The 19,874-nt window shown below is 37.1% G+C and overlaps 1 protein-coding gene across 2 annotated transcripts in view; it reads right to left on the bottom strand.

Moving 5' to 3' along the window:
* Nucleotides 1-19,874, bottom strand: part of LOC150084753 (uncharacterized) — a 328,924-nt gene that overhangs the window by 263,396 nt on the left and 45,654 nt on the right. For both annotated transcript variants that reach the window (XM_090375493.1, XM_090375494.1), the window contains exons 4-5: nucleotides 13,671-13,806; nucleotides 7,625-7,647 (exon numbers count right to left, since the gene is read on the bottom strand). In XM_090375493.1, coding sequence (XP_090231619.1) covers nucleotides 7,625-7,647; nucleotides 13,671-13,806 — 159 coding nt within the window. The remainder of the gene's footprint in view (nucleotides 1-7,624; nucleotides 7,648-13,670; nucleotides 13,807-19,874) is intronic.

The raw sequence follows: 19,874 nt of genomic DNA, 5'->3' as shown, positions 1-19,874 counted from the left end.
TAGACCCAAAATTTTTCGAAAAAAGGTGCGTCTTATACATGGGGAAATACGGTACTTGATACAGAATTAATTCAAAGAAATAATTACTGTCAAGGGTAAATGGAAGTGATTCAACTTTCAAAGGTAATTACAATAAAATTGTGAAATGGGTTATTCCAAGAGGTTAATGGATCATTCACAAAGCCAGAACTCTACAGAACTGGTTTCAGGAATATGACAGTAAATTCAACCTACTATGGTGGCTTCGATAGTCACTAGACCTTAATCCGAATGAGCAGATTTTGTTAAATTTTTTTCATTTGTTGTTGTTATTTGGTTTTTAGGAGCATTAGCAACTAAGGCCATATTGCTCCAGGGATATGCGGTGGTCATTCCCTGACCTTTCCGCATCCTCCATATTTGGTGGCTCATGGGCTCGAACCCCGGTCTAATCAAGAAGCGTGTGCTACGCACTGCTGCTCCTGCCCATCTGGCTACGGAGGCGCCATTTTTTTCAGTGTGACAATTCATGATTTTAACAAACAAGTTTCGTAATGTACACAGTGCATTACATTTCAGGCAAATTTTTTTTTTTTTTTAATTAATATTTTAAAATTTTCTGTGGTTAATAGAAGTGAATCTTCTTGGCAGCAATACTGGAAGGGGAGAGTAAATTGTATTCACCTGGATGTAGTTGCGACAGAAAGATGAAATTTTTTTTGTCTGATACCGTGAAATCTCTATAGCAGCCACACAAATTTTAGTTTTGATCTGACAAATTTTCCCCCCTTCTTTGTAATACCGAATAAAGTGAAATGGCACAATGGATAAAGCGGAATACAGATCAGTGATTTGGTTACTATTTCTGCAAGTGGAAACACCCAAAACAATCCAAGAAGAAATGATTTTGCTATTTATGGAGAAGACTGCCCAGGTTACAGTATTACTGCAAATCAGTATAAACAATTCAAATATGGAAGAACTTCAGTGCACGATGAAGAAATCTCAGGATGCCCAGCAACTGCTGTAACAGAATAGTGTTGCAAAATTGAGGCATTAATCCTGGAATATCACCGTATTGCTGGGAGAGGCTTCGCTCACCTCGAGCATCGATGAGATGTGGTCATCCAACACCTCGCCAGCGGTTCATGGGTTTCCCTCCTTGGACCACTTTCAGTAGGTACTAACCATGGCTGACTGTGAACACCTCACCAGCCGTGCTGTTTCGGATAGGCTCTGACCCAGTCACCTGGCCATTGCAATTTGGCCTTTGTCAAACTTGATTAAGTCCATTGCCTTTCCCATCTGAAGAACAAGAGTAACACTGATTAACGGAGCTCAGTATCAGGTATTTTTTATACCGTGTCCCGACCTGCACACACACCACAGTTCACCTGCAGTTGCTTCGATTTGCATAACGACTCGCTGGTCATAACATTTGGCTCATCGGTGTATATGAATGTCCCCAAAAATGTCAAATGTGGAGTGTTCAGGAAATTAATTCTAGAAGCTACTAAGTTTTTACTGCAAACAAAAAAGTGCTGTTCAAGGTTTACACCAAAATGGATACCAGATGAAATTATAAGTTCACAATATTTCTTCACATATGAATGCAGATGCAAAATATTTATTCAGTTTATCAGTAAACTTGTATAGGATCATTGATGCTTATAAATTTTCTGAGTATATAGAAAGGAATGAACCATGCTTATCAACTTGATATCAATGGCATAAGCATCGAAGATCCTGTATAGGTTTACTGATAAAATGAATATATAAAATGAATATATGCAAAATATATATTCATTTCATCAGTAAACATCATTTTATCAGTTTCTGCATTCATACATGAAGAAATTTTTGTGATAGCAGATTCCAAAAGTCTAACTAATACAGCATGGGAATTAAATGATTTTATGAAAACTAAATGGAAGCTAAAGAGAAACTTTTGTAGCTTAAAATAAACCTTAAAGCTTAAAGTTCACTGTTCTGGAGCTGACAGAATCTATGCAATTACATAAACAGTAACAGCAAAAGCTGTAATCACTCTTTTCATTAAAATAATGATAGTTTCCTTGGATTCAAGGCAAGTCAATACAGATTGGAGATGTGTGACCTATTCTATTTACAAAGGTGATGTGAAGTTAAAGTGCGTAACTGCAACTCTCTAAAAGTGATTTCTGTTCCAGAGAAAATAATGGAGTTGTTAGTTACAGAGTTAACACAAGATCATCTCTTTAGGAATGGAGTCGTAATACAATCATGGCATGGATTTGTAAAGGAAGATCATTCCTGACCAATCTGATTAGTTATTATGAGGTTATCAGAGGTGATAACACAAGCATTGATGACTTTATACAAATTGCATATAAACTGAATAAATATTTTGCCTCTGCTAAGAGTTCAACTGAGTAATACACCATTTGGATAGCATTCAACAAAGCAGTTGATAATAAAAAGATCTAGGAATAATTGCACGGAAAGTTCTCTGACAGTGAAGACAGACTGCCAGAAGCTGAATAATATACAATTTTGATAGCAGTTGATAATAAAAAAGATCTAGAATAACAGAAAGTTCTGAGAGCAGTGCAGACAGGCTGCAGGAAGCACAAAGAACAATATTTACATCATTTAATTAGATTTCAGTAAAGCTTTTCATAGTGTTCCATGTGAACAACTGTTGCACAAATTGGAGCAATGTGGCATTAGGTACAAGTTACTACTAAAGGGTTGATTAAATGAGAAGACAGAAAGTGGTTATAAATTGCTGTTGCTCTTAGGGGGACAGGGACAAAGAGATATTATTAGTGGGATATCATAAGGTTTAGTGTCGATCCCCCTTATTATTTTTAATTTTTATTAATGACAGTGATGTCCAAGTGATGATTTTAAGTTTAATGTCAAGTATACTGATGCTACAATGGTGGGCAGGATGGTTAATGAAAATAATCAAGGTATGCTATTTCAAAAGATCTGGATAAACTTGGAGGAAGAGCAGATAAATGCAAAGTAACCCCATTTGGGTAGAAGTAATTCTTGAATAATATACTGTTTGGGCAGCACTAAACAAAGCAGTTGATGTTGAAAAAGCCCTGGGTCAATTTTTGCCAAAGAGGTGATTATCCCATTATATAAAATAACGATTAGGCCATATCTTGAATACTGCATACAGGTTTGGAAACCTCATTTTAGGAATGACAAAGACATGTTGGAATGGATGCAAAGAACAGCAACAAGATTATTTGGAGACACAAAAGGGCATTTTTACCAAGAAAGACTGGGGTTCTGTAAAACGAAACTGTGGCAATCTAATTAACATATCTACATAGTGACTTAATTGAAGTGTTTAGGGCTTTATAAGGGTAGAGGGAACTAAATGCTGGTGGCATCTTTACTCGTTCTCAGATGATGCATACAAGGGGGGGATATAAATTTAAAATGAAAAAGGATAGCTGCAAAACAGATGAGCATGAATTTTTTCAGACAGAGTGTACTAATTTATTCTTAGAATAAACTTCTACCTAGTGTTGTTTAAGTTGGTAGTTTGAATAAATAAAAAAGGTTGGCCAAATTATTAGGAGTGGGCAAAATTTCTCCCTGCGCCCAAATAAGCTTGCTTCCTTACTTCAATTTGCTGATACTAATACTCACACCATTTACCCCTCAATAGCATAAACAGTTTTATTAGTCATTTAATTTTCAAATTAAAATGTTTATTATACATTAATTTTATTAATAAGAAAAGTGCTGGCAAATTTAACTGCCCCCCCCACCCTATAGAATTTTTCTTAAAATTTTTTGTACACACTTTTGGAGTACTCTGTATATAAATATATACTTCTTGCTTTTATGACATGCAGTGATTCTTTTCTCTTGTATATGTTATGAAGGCATACAATAATTGGAACTTCTTTCACTGCTACTTAGTGTTACCATCATTCCAACATGACTCTTGCTTCATCATGCTTCAACTTCTCATGATTGTTCCAGCACTGAACATTCCTATAGGTACTTAGCTGCTTATAAAACCAGCAGCAATTATGTAACAAGGTGGCTCCTTCAGTGTTCCCTTGGGTCCTGATTCATCCTCAGGAAAATTATACAGTCGGTCCTCGTATAACACGTGTTTGCATTACACTAATTCGATCACACACGATTTATAAATAGGGGAACGTTATCTTATATAACATGAACCGAATTCGCTTATGCACGATTCGCCTTTGTGTTTACAAGAAATGGCAGTCGAATGCGGAATCACCCCAACCGAACACAACACGATAGGAATGAAGAAGATTCTGAAAATGTATTTATGTGTTTTATATCAGTGAAGGGGAAACACATTTCACCATAATAACGTAAAAACCAACACAATTCCAGCTATCGATATAATCGCAAATGCAATTAGATGGAGTTTACTACCAGTTTATAACAGGTTCCACTAGCAGAAACGCAACTGGAAATTGTTTTTATTGTTTTATGGTAGTAACCTCCAAAAATGTGCTTTAGTAAAATGCGAGGTGTTAATTAATAGTGTATCTCGGCCTTTACGGTGTTCTTTATTCAGTTGCTACACGCGCGCAGCTTTGTTTATGTGTATCAAGCGTGCCTCCTCGTTTTGTGATTGTGCTTTATTCCCTAAAAATTAGTAAAATACTTAAAAGGTTTGAAAAGGAAGCGTCCTGGCTAAGACACTGCAGATTCAGAGAGAAAAAAAAAAGCAATAACGATAAACAGAGGCGGGCTGGGTCAAAAATTCTTACCCGGGAAAATTTATAGTGGCCTCATACTACGGTTTATGGCCAAAATCACACCAGCCTCCGGCCCACCGTGGTTTCCCCCGTAAGGCTTATGGCCAGTCCGTTTCTGTCAATAGAGAAAAAATATGAAATTGTGAAACGCTTTGAGCGAAATGAAAGACCATGTGATATTGCACGTGCTACAGACCTAAATGAGGCAACGCCGAGAATTACAAAGAATGCAGAGAAAATAAAAACAACTTTCATAGCGGAAACAACTCAAAGTGTAATTAAAATCCATTAGATTAAGACACAAAGAATTGGAAGAGATGGAACGGCTGTCATCTCTTTGGATAGAAAATCAAACAAAAAGCAAGTTTGCTTACGATAGAAGCAAAAGCATTAGCAATATTTTATTACGACTTACGTATTATAATTTATACTTACATATTATAAAATACGTAAGTATTTTATTACGACTATTTTATTTAATGTAATAAATATTTTACGAATAAAATACGTATTTTATTCGTTAAAAATACTTTATTATAATATAATATTATTTTTATTACGTATTTTAATCGTTATAAAATACATAAGTATTTTATAACGATTAAAATTACCCGATTATTTATTGTGTTTGGTAATGTTTTGGTTCCAAATGTGTGTTCAATCTTGGGTGGTCGGCACCTAACCCTACTTTTCCCATAGGGCCTGTTGTTTATATTGCACGATTTTGCATTGCACGAGGATTTCTAGGAACACAACTATCATGCTATACGAGGACAGACTGTATATAAATAAAAAACTTTAACTAAATATGCAAAAAAAAATTGAACAGAAAAAATTGGAAGAAGAATAGAAAGAAAATTAGTAGAGCAAACATTAGTGGCTGCTATGAATTATCCACCACATGCTGTATATAAAAATTTAAGTAAAAATAAATGAAACAGATTCCAGTAGCACAGCAAACCAGTAGAGTGAAAAGTAAAAATAAGCCCATACATAATAAAGCAAAAAAAAAAAAAAAAAAAGGATGGGGGTAAAATCAAGATAAAGGGAATTGCAGAAAGAAATAATTTAGAAAAAGCCAATTTATATAATATCAAATAAAAAAAATGATAATATGCCAATTAGTACAACAAACTAATGTTTGCTGTATTAATATATATATATACAGGGTGATTCACTACCAGTGTGACAAACTTGCAGGGGGTGTAGGGGGCACAAAGACGAATTGGAATCACATAGCATTGCAGGGTCCGAAATGCCTTCGTCAAGTGGGAGGTCGCATGAACAAAAAAGCAAAGAAAAAGAACAGAAACAGCAACTCGTTAGTGTAACAGAAATCATTTTAATGACAAGTTTTACATTGGCAAAAAGCCATGCTACAGAAGGTGTTCGAAAGTTCGACCAGAAGCAGTCACACAGGCTTCACAGCACCGTTGCATGGAATCCCTAACGTTCTGGAAGATTCCTGGCGTGTCTCGAATCTCCTCGGCAGCTATAGAGATGCGAGCGACGAGGTTTTCAACGGGGACCTCGTACACCAATGTCTTCATTTGACCCCAACAGAAGAAGTCCAGGCATGATAGGTCTGGCGATCTAGCAGGCTAATGAACCGGACCACCATGACCTATCCAATGCTGTCCAAATGTAACGTTTAGGTGTTGGCGGACGTCATTGGTGTAATGTAGGGGAGCAACGACTGAGGATCATGTGCTTCTTCAATAAGTTCGAGCAGGACTTGCTGTAGAAAGATCAAGTATGCCCTACCGTCCAGAGACCGTACCTTCTGCCCTACCTACAAGGGGGCAGAAGGTACGGTCCAATGAGGTGTTCTCCAACAATACCGGCCCAAACATTGACAGAGAAACGGTGTTGAGTTGCACGTGTTCGCGTACCATGGGGTTTCTCCAAAGCCCACAAATGGGCGTTATGTTGATTGAAGGTTCCCTCTCTTGTGAAACTTGCCTCACCCGTGAACAATACGGACGCAGCAAATGCGCTGTCTGCTGTGCTCTGTTGAAGAAACCAAGTAGCAAAAGTCCTCTGGAGTGGATAATCCGCAGGCTCAAATGATTGGACGCATTGCAGATGGTATGAACTCATTTGGTTTGTTGACAGTATCCTCCATACAGTGGATTGGGAAATACCCAATCGTTGGCCTATCGCTCGAGTACTCGTACTCGGATTGCCTTCTGCAAGACGTAGGACATTCTCCTCATTGTCTGGCGTCCTCGTCGTTCGCTCTCGATTCATGGTACCTCTTGTGAAACAACCAGTCTCGCGTAACCTTCTCAACATACGATTAAAATCGTATGATGAGCAGCATGCCTGTGCGGGAAACGTTCCTGGTACAAGCACACAGCGGTGCACCCATTACAGTCCGCAGCTCCATACGCGAGGTGCATGTCGGCCAGTTCAACGTTTGAATACTCGTCCATCCTACTACCTCGGGAACCGGTTCGCAAATGCTGACTTCCAGCAGGATCACTGTTCACGCGACCTCCCGTTCAATGTCCTCTACTGCATGACAAAAGCATTTCAGACCCTGCAATGCTATGTGATTCCGATTCGTCTTTGTGCCCCCTACACCTCCTGCAGGTTTGTCACACTGGTAGTGAATCACCCTGTATATAAGTGCACGTTGTGTTTGGTATGATTCTTTTACATTCAGAAAAACAATCAGTGAAAGTGGAAAAAAAAAGGGCCAGTGGCACTGTTTTCTGGGCACTACCCAGCTGAAGTAGTAGTTTCATCAATTATAGTAAATCACAATTTCAGCAGTTTGAGATTTCTGACAAACCACAGAAGTTTCTTGATACACAAAACTAAACTAAAGATTTTTAAGTGTGATGTAAATTTAAATCATTAAAGTGAAGAATGAACAAAAGTTAATTACTTACTTGGTTGACTGGATCTGCTTTTCCTATAAAGAGAAAAAAGTAAGTTTAATAAAATATTGCATTTCAAACTATAAATACAGTTATTTTTCTGCCTACTGAATATTTCTGACACCAGACTAATCTGATATCATGCATTTTACAAATGACTCAGTTACAAATTAAAATTCATGATTAAATTATAGGTTAATTTACTGTAAATCTTAACTTATATGAAGAGAAAACGCTACCTGAGAGTTGACATCGATCATACAAAACACTACAAGACCATATCCTTATAAATTTCAATTTTTTTTTTAATTACACATACATGAGAAGAATGATACCACATCATAGTATCCAATCAAATTGGTCAGACAAGACCTCCCTTTAACAAACCCATGCTGTGTCTTAACTATTACTGCAGACTTGTCTAGATGATCCTGCAATGCATCTTTAACCAGTGCTTCCATTATTTTCCCCGGAACATAAGTTAAACTAAGAGGTCTATAGTCACCTGTGTCACCTTTTGAACTCCCTTTCTGAATTGGTGATACATTTGCATACCTCCAGTCAATGGGGACCTCCCCTGAGTCCAAGGAAGCTCTCATTATTATGGCTAAGGGTTTGCTTGTTTCCTTTAATATAACTGGATAGATCCCATCCACCCCAGGTGCCTCTTTTGTTTAACTTCAACAATTTCTCCTCCACTTTGCTCTCAGTTATTACAAAATCACTTAGCTCCCTGTTAGAGCTTGATAAACTTCTGGCACTTCCCTCATTGAATAACTCCTCATGTGTGAATGTTGATGCAAAATATTCATTCAGTTTATCAGCTACCTGAGCATGATCACCAATAGTCAACCCATCTATGTTAAGTGGTCCAATCTGATTCATCCCTTTCCTTCTATAATTTACATAAGTAAAGAACTCTTTGCTATTTTTCTTTGCATCCTTTGCCAAGGATTTCTCATAATCTGCCTTTACCTGTCTAACTTCCATGCGTCATGCCTTTATTTAGGACAAATTGCATCCTGATATCAGCATTAAACTCTTTGGTGATCAGGAGTAGCTATTGGAGTTGATTCTCAGTTGCAGCATAGAGTTTGATGTCATCCATGTAAATCGGGTGAGAGAGGGTGTAAAGGTTCTTTCTCCCTTCTTTTAGGGTATGTCCGTACTTGCTGTTATTGAGAATGGTGGACAATGGGTTGAGTGCTAGACAGAACCATAGTGGGCTCGTTGCATCTCCCTGGAAGATTCCTCTTCTGATGGGTATTGGTATGGTTGTGATATTATCAATCTTGATGGTGATCCTACATCTTGCCATGGACACTTCAAGGAAATGTGTCAGGTTGACTTTGCAGGTCTTCAGTGTCCATTAGCCAGCTATGGAGCACAGAGTAGAAAGCCTCGTGGTGGTTGATGTAGGTCATGTATAGGGTGTGGTGCTTCTTGTAGGCTTGCTCCATAACTGAAGCATCAATGGTCAATTGCTCCTTGCATCCTTTGCTCATCTGCTTCCATCCCATCTGCTGCTCAGCCATGATGCTCTGGTTCTCCTAGTGGTCTGATATCTTCTTAGTTATGCAGCTGATCAGGATCTTGTACATTGTTGGGAGACAGGCGATTGGTCTGTACTTTGCTAGGTGTGTGGTGTCTTTTTCCTTAGCCTTCAGGTAGGCAATTACTTGAGTCAGAGACTTGGATCGTGTCGTGTGCCTTATTATCTGGATAAACTACTCCGCTATGTGACTGTGTGTGTGTGTGTGTGTGTGTGTGTGTGTGTGTGTGTGTGTGTGTGTGTGTAGCTGAATTTCTTGTACCAGTAGTTGTTGATGTTATCTATTCCTGGGGACTGTAGCCAGGCGGGAAGGAGCAGCAGTGCGTAGCACACGCTTCTTGATTAGACCGGAGTTCGAGCCCCTCACCACCAAATATGGAGGATGCAAAAGGTCAGGGAATGACCACTGCATATCCCGGAGCAATATGGCCTTAGTTGCTAATGCTCCTAAAAACCAAATAACAAACAAACAACATCCTGGGGACTATTCCAGTTGTGGGACTTTCTGACTGACCATTGTACTTCTTCCTCGAGAATATCCCATTGTGTCATCTCTTGTAAGTTCTCAGTTTTATTCTGTTTTAAAACTATCCAGGGAATAAGTCCATTTGGCTAACTTTGCTGCTCTACAGTTTACCCCAGCACTCTCGAGTGCGTTCTGGTTAGGGAGTCCATTGCCTTCCTTCTCATCTTGTCCGATTTTCCTGTAGAAGGCCCTCTATTTTTCATCAAATATTCTGTTGTCCGTTTTGTTCTGGGCTCTCCCTGTAATAGCAAAGCTTCTTGCAGAGTTCTAGGAGTATCTACTCAAGGATGTCAAGGTATACTTCAAATCTCTGGTTATAGGTCTCGTGTTTGCTGTGGATGTTGTCTTTCTTGAGGATGGCCTTCACTTTTCTGAACAGTTTATTACATCTGTTACCCTGTTGGTGCTGGATCAATTGGCCTATCTTCACTCATCTCTTCTGCTGTAGCTTTCTTTTCCAGGCTTGTGGTTCCTTGTCTTTGCACTATGTTGTTGTTCTCTGGTTTCCATTCTGTTCATCCTGGTATTGCTACAGCAGCACAGTAGATGGCTGTGAAGATGGTGTCTAGTGTTACTTCGTTGTTGTTGAGATAATGCAGTATTATTCGCCTATTGAGGTAGTCTGTAACTTGCCACGGGATTCTGCTGGTTCTCTGCTCTGGTATGGTGTTTGGCTTCACAGGGTTCATTCCCTCAAATTCTGCTAGGGCTTTCTTCCACTCTTCTTATTATTATTCTTGTATTATACTTCTCATTATCATTATTATTATATTTGGTGGGAGGGGGATACTAAAGGGCTATTTAAACAGGAGAACTCCAACTACCACGACACCTAAGCTAGGATTGTGGTGGAACCAAATGGGATCCTGAACCACACAAATTTTCTTTGTTATAGAAGCGCATGCAGAGGATGCACTTATGAATGCACATTTAGATGCATGCAAGTGTGTGTTTTATACACTTTAATTATTTTCAGTATTTTCAAACTTGACTGGTTTATTAATTAATTTAATTCATTCTATTATTATGCAAGTTTGTATTATCATTGGAATTTGTATTATAGTATAATCTGTTTTAGATTTTTTACTATTTTTTGTGGTCTCAAATTTATAATTATGTGTACACATACACATACTACACCTTTAGTGTAGGCAGCTATTAAAGATTGTGTTATTTAAATAATAAATCATAAGTTCAGAAAATGAGGCTGGTCTGAATTGAGTTGTAGCAAGTTAGTTATGTCCCAGGGAAAGAGGGAAGAGTAAAGGGGGGAAAAGTGAGGAAAAGGCAAAACAAGGGAAGATATCAGAACTGAAATATAATCATATATTATATATATGATTACAGTTCAATAAATAGTGCAAAGTTATATAAATAAAGTAAATTATATTAATGATTCCAGTATTAATATAGAGCAATTTTTATTTTTTCATTTTATTTAATTTTTTTTTTTTTTTTTTTTTTTTTTTTTTTTTTTTTTACTTAAACAGACATCCTTATCACTGGGAGGATGTGGTGCTTGTGACCTAGGAACTGGAAGAGTTTCTGAAACATGCCATCAACAAAGGTAATAACCAAGGTATAATAGTTTAATAATTTGTAGCTGTCTCTTAATCAAAATAACCTGCAGAGTAAATGACTCTTTTAAAGTCACGATTCGGAACATTTAATTCATTAATTAGAGTTTGTTTATTATTCATGTTATATTTGATTTTAAATCTTTCAATTCAATTCAGTTTTTAATATAAACATTTTCATAAAATTTTCTTTTTATTTTCAACAGATGATGCTGTCTAAATTAATGGAAGTTTCTGGATTGTCAATAAAATTTGCTTCTTTCTTTATGCACTACAACTTTTAAAATATTCACATATATATCCACACTCAGGATTTTGTTGATTGACTACCTCTCACTGCCATGAAATACCACAGTAGTAAAAATTCAGTAAAAAAAAAAAAAAAAAAATTGTACTGGCATATGGTATATATTAGAAACATACACTGAGCTGGCTTTGTATTATCAACACCTACCTAATACCTTTTGCCGGTAACACAGCATATGTGTCTTGGTATGGACCCCACAGGGTGTCCTGTGGTAGTGCAGCCCATGAATTGCACAAAGTGCCCATTACTGTACATACTGTACAATATGTCCAGTAATGCATGCACATTGTCAGGTGGATGGTTGTAGCCTTGAATGTCCTTTTCCCCGGAGGTCCCAAACACACTCAACTCAGTTTAGATCAGGCGAGCTGGAAGGCCATGGGAGGATGGAGAATTTGTTGTCATGTTCCTGAAACCAGTTGCAACCTGCAAGCCTTACAGCAGAGTGCTACAAAGGCTTGCTGTTGACAGACACTGAAGTTGCCTGGATACATGATGACTTGGCAACAACAGAAAGGTAGGCATTCCCATTGAGCCTTTGATTAACAGTGATCAGAAGATCCAGGACATGACATGAGAACAGTTCCCAAAAGTGATTACAATATTTTATATATGTATGTACGTATGTATATGGACACTATATATATATATATATATATATATATATATATATATATATATATTTTTTTTTTTTTTTTAGGTCCTAGCCACCGAAATCTCAGGAAATTAGGTGGCAGGACCTGCCAGAGTATATATAAGCTACTAGGTTCCTGGTCTGCCTCCACGAGACATAAGTGGGGCAACACTGGGCACCAACAGGGATCCAGCAGCTAAACGACCAGAAGAACAGTGGTACATGACACTAAATGATCCAAGACCCGCACACTTTTACCAGCAAGACCCGCACAATTTAAAATACTTTTAAATCTCTGGCATTTACAGTGTACTGTAACACACCCAAACGTAAACTACACAACTATGCGAAGATGGGGGAAACTCCTGGTGCCGCTTCACCCTAAACACAATTACACTTACACCACAATACCACTGCCTCCAGCCTGCCAAACACCAACAATGCCACAGCATCATGGTGCTTTTCCCAAATGTGGATACACCCATCAGAATGATAGAATTGGAAACAACATTCATCAAAACAGGCAACTGTTGCTGCTGATGTGCCAATTCAAGGCAGTTTCTTGTGTCTCATATAAGTACCCATGACAGCCACTGCAGAGCACATACGAGCTATATCCAGACATTCCCAGATGGAAATTGGTCTTGCTATTTCTACATTGTACTGGGTGGTTATCTGGACCTCTAGACCACTGTGCTATGTTGCTGCTGTGTTTTGAGACAAAAGACAATGCTCAGCATGGCATCAACCACAAGTGACTGTCCCACATGTGACCTCTGATTGGATGTTCACTCAGCCATGAGACACCACAGAATGGGAGTGCTTAACCATGTTGGCTGTTGAGATCCTGGAACATTCAGATTGTGTCCCCACAATCATTCCATTTTCAAAGTCAGGAAGATCTTGATGTCAACCCATTCTTCCTTGCAGACACTCAAAAATTAATTACCACATATATAAATTATAATCTTATATTAGCTGGTCTCAACTTTGAGCATTCACCAGCATCACAGTCTCCATTCCTACAAAAAATAGTGTTGCTAATGAAAGCTAAATGTATATGCTGAAAGTATTTCATTGATTTTACCTTCAAAAGAGGATATCTTGTGATTTTTTTCAATATCAGCAGTTCATACATCAAATTTCTGGTGTTAAAAGTTCTGGTTCATATGAATTAAAGTTCATAATGTGGATTTTCACAAATCAAAAGATGTATGGTCATAATATACTGTTATTACTGAAGAAAATGAAGCTGCTTGTTTCTACAGAAATGGATAAAAATATAACACTGGTACCTTTCAAACACTTACTATATCCATCTATCCCACTACCCAGATTAATTACAGAACGAATTTCTGTATTTAATTTTAATATGGAAGATCTTGATGGCTAAAAAAGATAAACTAAGGACCATATAACAGAACATGCATGCATGCACACAAAATAAGATGATTTTATTAACCTCGTTTCCCAAATTTAGGAGTACTAGATGCCAATGGTTCTGGTAATGGAAATATTTTTGGCCTATTTTTTATGGATGACTGTTCTTCATTTTCAACACCTAACTGCTCAAGGCAAGTATCCAAGTCTTGTCGTAACTGAAAATTAAAAAAGATATAAACAAAGCAGATTAAATATTAGCATAGTTTCAGGGTGTTTTTATTCAATAAATCATTTGAATAAAAATATAAATATACCCTTAAAAAATTTAAGACTATGTGCACATTCATAATTTATACTAACAACTTTGGAGCAATACCATTTTAACCAAAAACATCATGGAAGCCTATAGTGTGTAACAGAGGTTAACAGTATGAAAGAATACTACAAAAATGCAAATTCTGTGATTAATATAGAGAAAATTCTGTACAGTTTGATTTATATAATGCATAACAAAAAATACTATTTGACATTTAATCACTCTCAGTTTTACAAAACCTGAGGCCTTTTCTACATATATTCGACAGTAATCATGACCACTCTTTTTAGTTGCAGGAACATGGTTAAAAAAAAAAAAAAAAAAATCTCAGACTTACTGTGTTAAGGATTTTATAAAGAAATGTTTGCATTCTGTCTGAAATTTGAAGAAACAGATTTCCTTCTCAGTCAAGTGGAAAGATGTTCTGAGTTCCAATCCATGTATGTACAGTAAAATTGGATACCACTTTAATGAATACTAATTTTCACTATAATAAAAATATTCCTAGGTCCCAGAAGACCTCCTTTATTATTAGTGCTTAGTACATTTTGTTTGAATGAAAATTTTTGAGAAAAATTCAGTACAAGTAATTATTTTCTAAGCTAAGTCCATCTAAATGTATTGGTTTACAATAAAAGAAAAATTTCTTCTGAAAATTATGAATGGAACTGTGTATATACAGTTATGGGAGTATTCTCTTTAAGAAAATTGTGGAAGTCTAAAAAATACAACAAAAGAATTCAATATTACGTCCTCTACATTTTCCAGGCAACCAGTTTTTGTGAAACATTTTGACAATGTTTCACAAAAACAAAAAGAAAAAAAAAAAAGTGTGATTTCAGTATTTATAATTACTTTTTATTTTCTTTATTTTGTAGAATAAATTTCAAATGAACGAAAATATATCAAAAACAAATTGAGGAGCAGTAACAAAACAGCTCACTTTTCATGATTTCAAGGCTCTTCCGCTTACATTCCACATAAACATTCACTTGACTGGCAAAAAAATTTATAAGATTAGTAAATGAATTCAACTCAGTGATAGTTGAACCTACATATTTTCGACTGCACTAATATTAAATTCCCATATAATGCAAAGAAAAAAACATTTCAGCATTAAAAGCAAAATCTGATGCGTATATATGTGAAAAGTAAAAATAAATTACATCTATATATCATATTTCTGAATATGGATTTTCTCCTTCTTCTTCAAGAGGAGTGTTTCCATTTACAATGGGTTTCCTCAGCCTATGAGTTATTTTTTGGTAGGAATTTTTTCCTGCCATAAAGTGTGGTTCAAGGTGTCTTGGTCAGTTAAGCCTTGGGCTGTCATGCACTCCCGTACTCCATTCATCCATGTCCTCCTAGGTCTTCCTCTTCTCCTTCTTCCAGGATAGCCTTTGGATATCTGGTTTCTTGCATCCATTTTATATGTCCATACCATGTTTGACACTTTTCTTTGATAATGTCAATAATATTATATTTCGCTTCCATTTTCTCTCTTATGTCTTCATTCCATTTTCTGTCTCTTCTAGAAGTTCTTGCTGAGTGTCTCCAAAAATCCATTTTTGTGGAGAGCAATTTGTTTTCCACTCGTCTTTTCAACGCTCCATACAACAGAAGACTTTGTACAATCATTTGAAATATAAGTTTCTTTGTTTTATTTAGGATATTTCTGCTCCATAGAACAGAATTTAACATGCCGATAGCCTTCAATTCTCTTATTGATCTCTGCTTGGGATGATCCATCACTTTGTAAGATTGATCCCAAATATTTGAATTTATCGACTTGTTTGATTTTAAAACCTGCAATATTTAGAACGTGTCCTGATCCTGAAGACAACATTTCAGTCTTGCTAAAATTGATTTTTAAATCCCATTGTTTATATTCCTCAAACAATTGACAACATGCATAGTCTGCATCTTCTAAATCCTGTACTATCACCACCTGATCGTCTGCAAAAAGTAAACTGTGAATATAGGTGTTCTTATTAATCGGCAATCCCATTTTATTGCATTTTTTTTGACCAGAATCTTAGGCAGATGTCAATAGAAATTTCAAAAAGTGTTGGTGACATGCAACAGCCTTGTAAGCAGCCTTTTGAAGTGTGGAATTCAGGTGACAAAGCTGATCCCACTTTAATTCTGCATCTGTTATTCCTGTAAATTGTCTTAATAATGTTAATTGGTTGTCTATCAATATTTGCCTCTTTTAGTGCTTCCCATAAGTTTTCTTGGAACACTGTCATATGCCTTTTCAAGGATCTGTCATACTGTTGAGATATAGTCTATACATGACCTCCCGGCTGAAAAAAACCACTTTGTTCTTCTGACACCTCAATTCAGGCTTCTAAATGGTTCCTGATCCATTTTCCAAGAATCTTTAACAGCAGGTTCAGGATGCATATTCCTCTGTAATTTGAATATCTTTTCCGATGCCCTTCTTATAAATTGATGTAATATATCCTGTTATCATTTATTTCGGTATTTCTTCTCCTCTCAGTATACTATTTAACAGTTTTTGTATCAGAACAGCCACTCCTCTCCCTCCGTATTTCAGAAGTTCCATATAAACTCCTCCTGGTCCAGGTGACTTGCCATTCCTTCCTTCCTTCCTTCCTTTAGCAAGAGTTCCACTTCCCTAACAGAAACTTTTAAGCCTGAGTCTTCTTCACTAAAATCCTCCACCATCTTGAACTCTTCCCGGTCTTCTTTTAAAAGTCCTTCATCCAGTCTTTCAAAAGTATTAATTTCAAACCAGCGTTGTGTTTATTCTGTTTTCACAAGTCTTTAAGGACCTTACATGATTCCGCTGATCGCTTGAAGCCCAATTTGCTATCAATACTCGCACATTTCCTTTCCCATTCTTCATTTTTCACTTTTACTACCAACTGATTGGCTATTTTCTTCTTTTCAACACAAATGTTCCTATATGCATCATTCCTATCACCCAGCCATTTCAGATATGCAAGTTTCTTTTCCTCTACAGTAGCTCTTACTTTCTCTGCAATTCAGGTATTTTTTGGTCCTTGGCTCTTCTTTTTGGCAAGGATTTCATGAGCTTTTTTTTTACAATATTTTTTAAATATTCGTAGATTTCTTCAGTATTACATTTTATCTCTATGTTAATTGCAGCATCCAATCTCTGGGTGCAGTTGTTTCTAATGCTGTCGTCCTGAATTAGTTCAACATTAAATTGATCAACTTGTAGCATTTCTCCTTCCCTGCATTGTTGGTTGTCTGTGCGTATTTTCTTAATCCAGTTCCACCTCAGCATTGTTTTAACAAGAAAATGGTCAGATCCACATTCAGCTTTTCTATAAACTCTGACATCTTTCAATACGTATGCCCCTGAATGTTTTGAAATAATGTAATCTATAACTGATCTAATTTGTCTTGTCTCCTATGACCAAGAATATTTATAGATATCCATGTGTTGGAAAAATGTGTTGCAAACTTGTTGCAAAAAATGTCTGCAAACTTGAACATTAATCCTGATATACCTTCATCAATATCATTCATAAATACAGAAAACAACAACTGGCCCAACACCGAACCCCGAGTGAACTCCACTAATAACATTAACACACGAAAAGCAGTGTCCACTGATTACCACTATCTGTCTTCTCCCACTCAACCATCCCTTTAGAATAGGTAGGAGACTGGCAGAATTACTTAACACACTACCCAGACATGATAGGAGAGAGTAAAATTATGATGAGAGCCTTGTTGATCAATTTGGTCCTGCAGAGATTGTGCAAAGATCAAGGGGTAGAATTTTTCTCAGCCTGGTCTGTGCTTGTCAACAGGAGAGACTGCTTCTAAAGGGATGGGATACACTTAAAAAGAAAGGGTGCAAGAATATTTGCTGATGCTATCGAGGTGGTGTCAGGTGGGTCGGAGAGCTGCTAGCTTTGGGGAATACATGGACTAACAGATTAACAGTAGCCGCAGGCAGAGGTGAAAGTGATTCTTGCACTGCTTCTATTGGAATGAGGAGCAGCCTGGAAAACAAGGTGAACGGGATTCCAGAGACAGCTAGGAGTCATTGCAGAACAAGTAAATACATGGGCTGTATTAGGATAGCTAAGAATAGGATAGATGCATGTATACTTGTGTGTACACCAATGCTAGGAGTTTGGTTGATGAATTTGAGGTGTTGGTCAAAACATCAAAGGCAGATATTGTTGGGATATCAGAGATGTGGTATCACACAGATATAAGAAATGCAGAACTGGAATTTGGGGAACAATATGTACAGGAAGGGAGGAGCTGTTTTGCAATCAGTTAAGAAACATAAAATCCAAGTAAGTACAGCCAGTTTACAGGCTGTACTCACTTGGACAGTGCAGTGTCAAATCAGTTTAGGGAGACATAAGCAATGGGAAAACAAAATTGAGAGTAGGAGTGTGTTATAGGCCTAATGACTATAATGAGTATAATAAACAACTGTACAGAGATATAGAGTGGGCCAATAAATCAATGTGTCTTATAATGGGGGATTTTAATTTCCCAGATATTGACTGGAATTTGTAAAATGGTCACTCGCAACACTAGCTAGGCTTTTGTGGATTTATTCGATGATTGTTTTCTACAGCAGCATGTTCAGGAGGCAAGTAGAGGGACTAATATCTTGATCTTATTATCAGTAGTGATTCTTCATGCATTAAGAATCTGCAGATAAAGGAACCACTAGGTGGCAGTGATCGCAGTGTGCTGAGGTGGAATTTACTCAAAGAGGTCATTACCATTAGGGGTAAATGGAAGGGTTTTTGCTTTCGTAAATGTGACTATGGTGGTCTAAGACAGTATTTAAAATCTATATGGCAGGTCCAACTGATGTTGTTACCAACAGCGAATTCAAAATGGGAAGCATTCAAAGAATTAATCTTGGAATCTACTAAGCTTTCATACCAACTAAGAAATACTGTTCAAGGTTTAGGCCTAAATGGAGGTCAGATGAACTAGTTGTTGTTGTTGTTGTATTTGGGTTTTTTTGGCACAAGGGCTTCTTGGGCCATATTGTGCCTGTTCACGATTTGTTTGTCACTATGATCACAGTCTATTATACAGATTTATGTATTTCAAATAGATGAACTAGTGAGACATGTGGCAAAGAAGAAAAATTTATGGGACACACATAAATTAACAGGTGAATTGGAAGTCTATGATAGATATAAGCTAGTCTGTAACCAAGTCACAAAGGAGGTTAGGCAGGCAAAGGCAGATTATGAGAACTCTTTGGCAAAGGATGCAAAGAAAAACAGCAAAGAATTCTTTGCGAGGGGATGAATCAGAATGGTCCACTTGATATCGATGGTTCAACTGTTGATGATCCTGCTCAGGTAGCTAACAAACTAAATGAGTATTTTGCATCTATATTCCCACATGAGGAGTTATTCAGGGAGAGGAATGCCAGAGGTGAATTAAACTCTAGCAGTAAGCTAGAAGATTTTGTAATAATTGAGAGCAAAGTGGAGAAGAAACTGTCGAAGATAAACATAAGAAAGACACACGAGGTGAATGGGATCTATCCAGTTATATTATAGGAGGCAGCAAAGGAAGTAAGCAAACCCTTAGCCATAATTATGAGAGCTTCTTTGGACTCAGGGGAGGTACCCATGGACTGGAGATGTGCAAATATGATCCCAATTCACAAAGGAGGATCAAAGGGTGACACAAGTAATTACAGAACTGTTAGTTTAACTTCTGTTCCAGGGAAATTAATGGAGGCACTGGTTAAAGAAGCACTGAAGGATATTCTAGACAAGACTTCAGTTACATCTTGGACGCAGCAGGGGTTTGTTAAGGGGAAGTCTTGTACTGTGTTTTCAACAGTGACCTGTACTGACAAGTACAGGTCACTGTTGAAAAAAAGCCGTGAATCAGGGTTGAATTTGAAAGTGTCTGCAATTCTGCACAGATACGATAGGAGGGAGTATATGATGAGAGCCCTGTCGATCAATT

Source organism: Mastigoproctus giganteus, chromosome 6 (assembly GCF_048544385.1).
Source record: "Mastigoproctus giganteus isolate SK-2022 chromosome 6, ASM4854438v1, whole genome shotgun sequence".
NCBI lineage: Eukaryota > Metazoa > Arthropoda > Arachnida > Uropygi > Thelyphonidae > Mastigoproctus > Mastigoproctus giganteus.
This window is presented reverse-complemented; position numbering and strand designations above follow the sequence as displayed.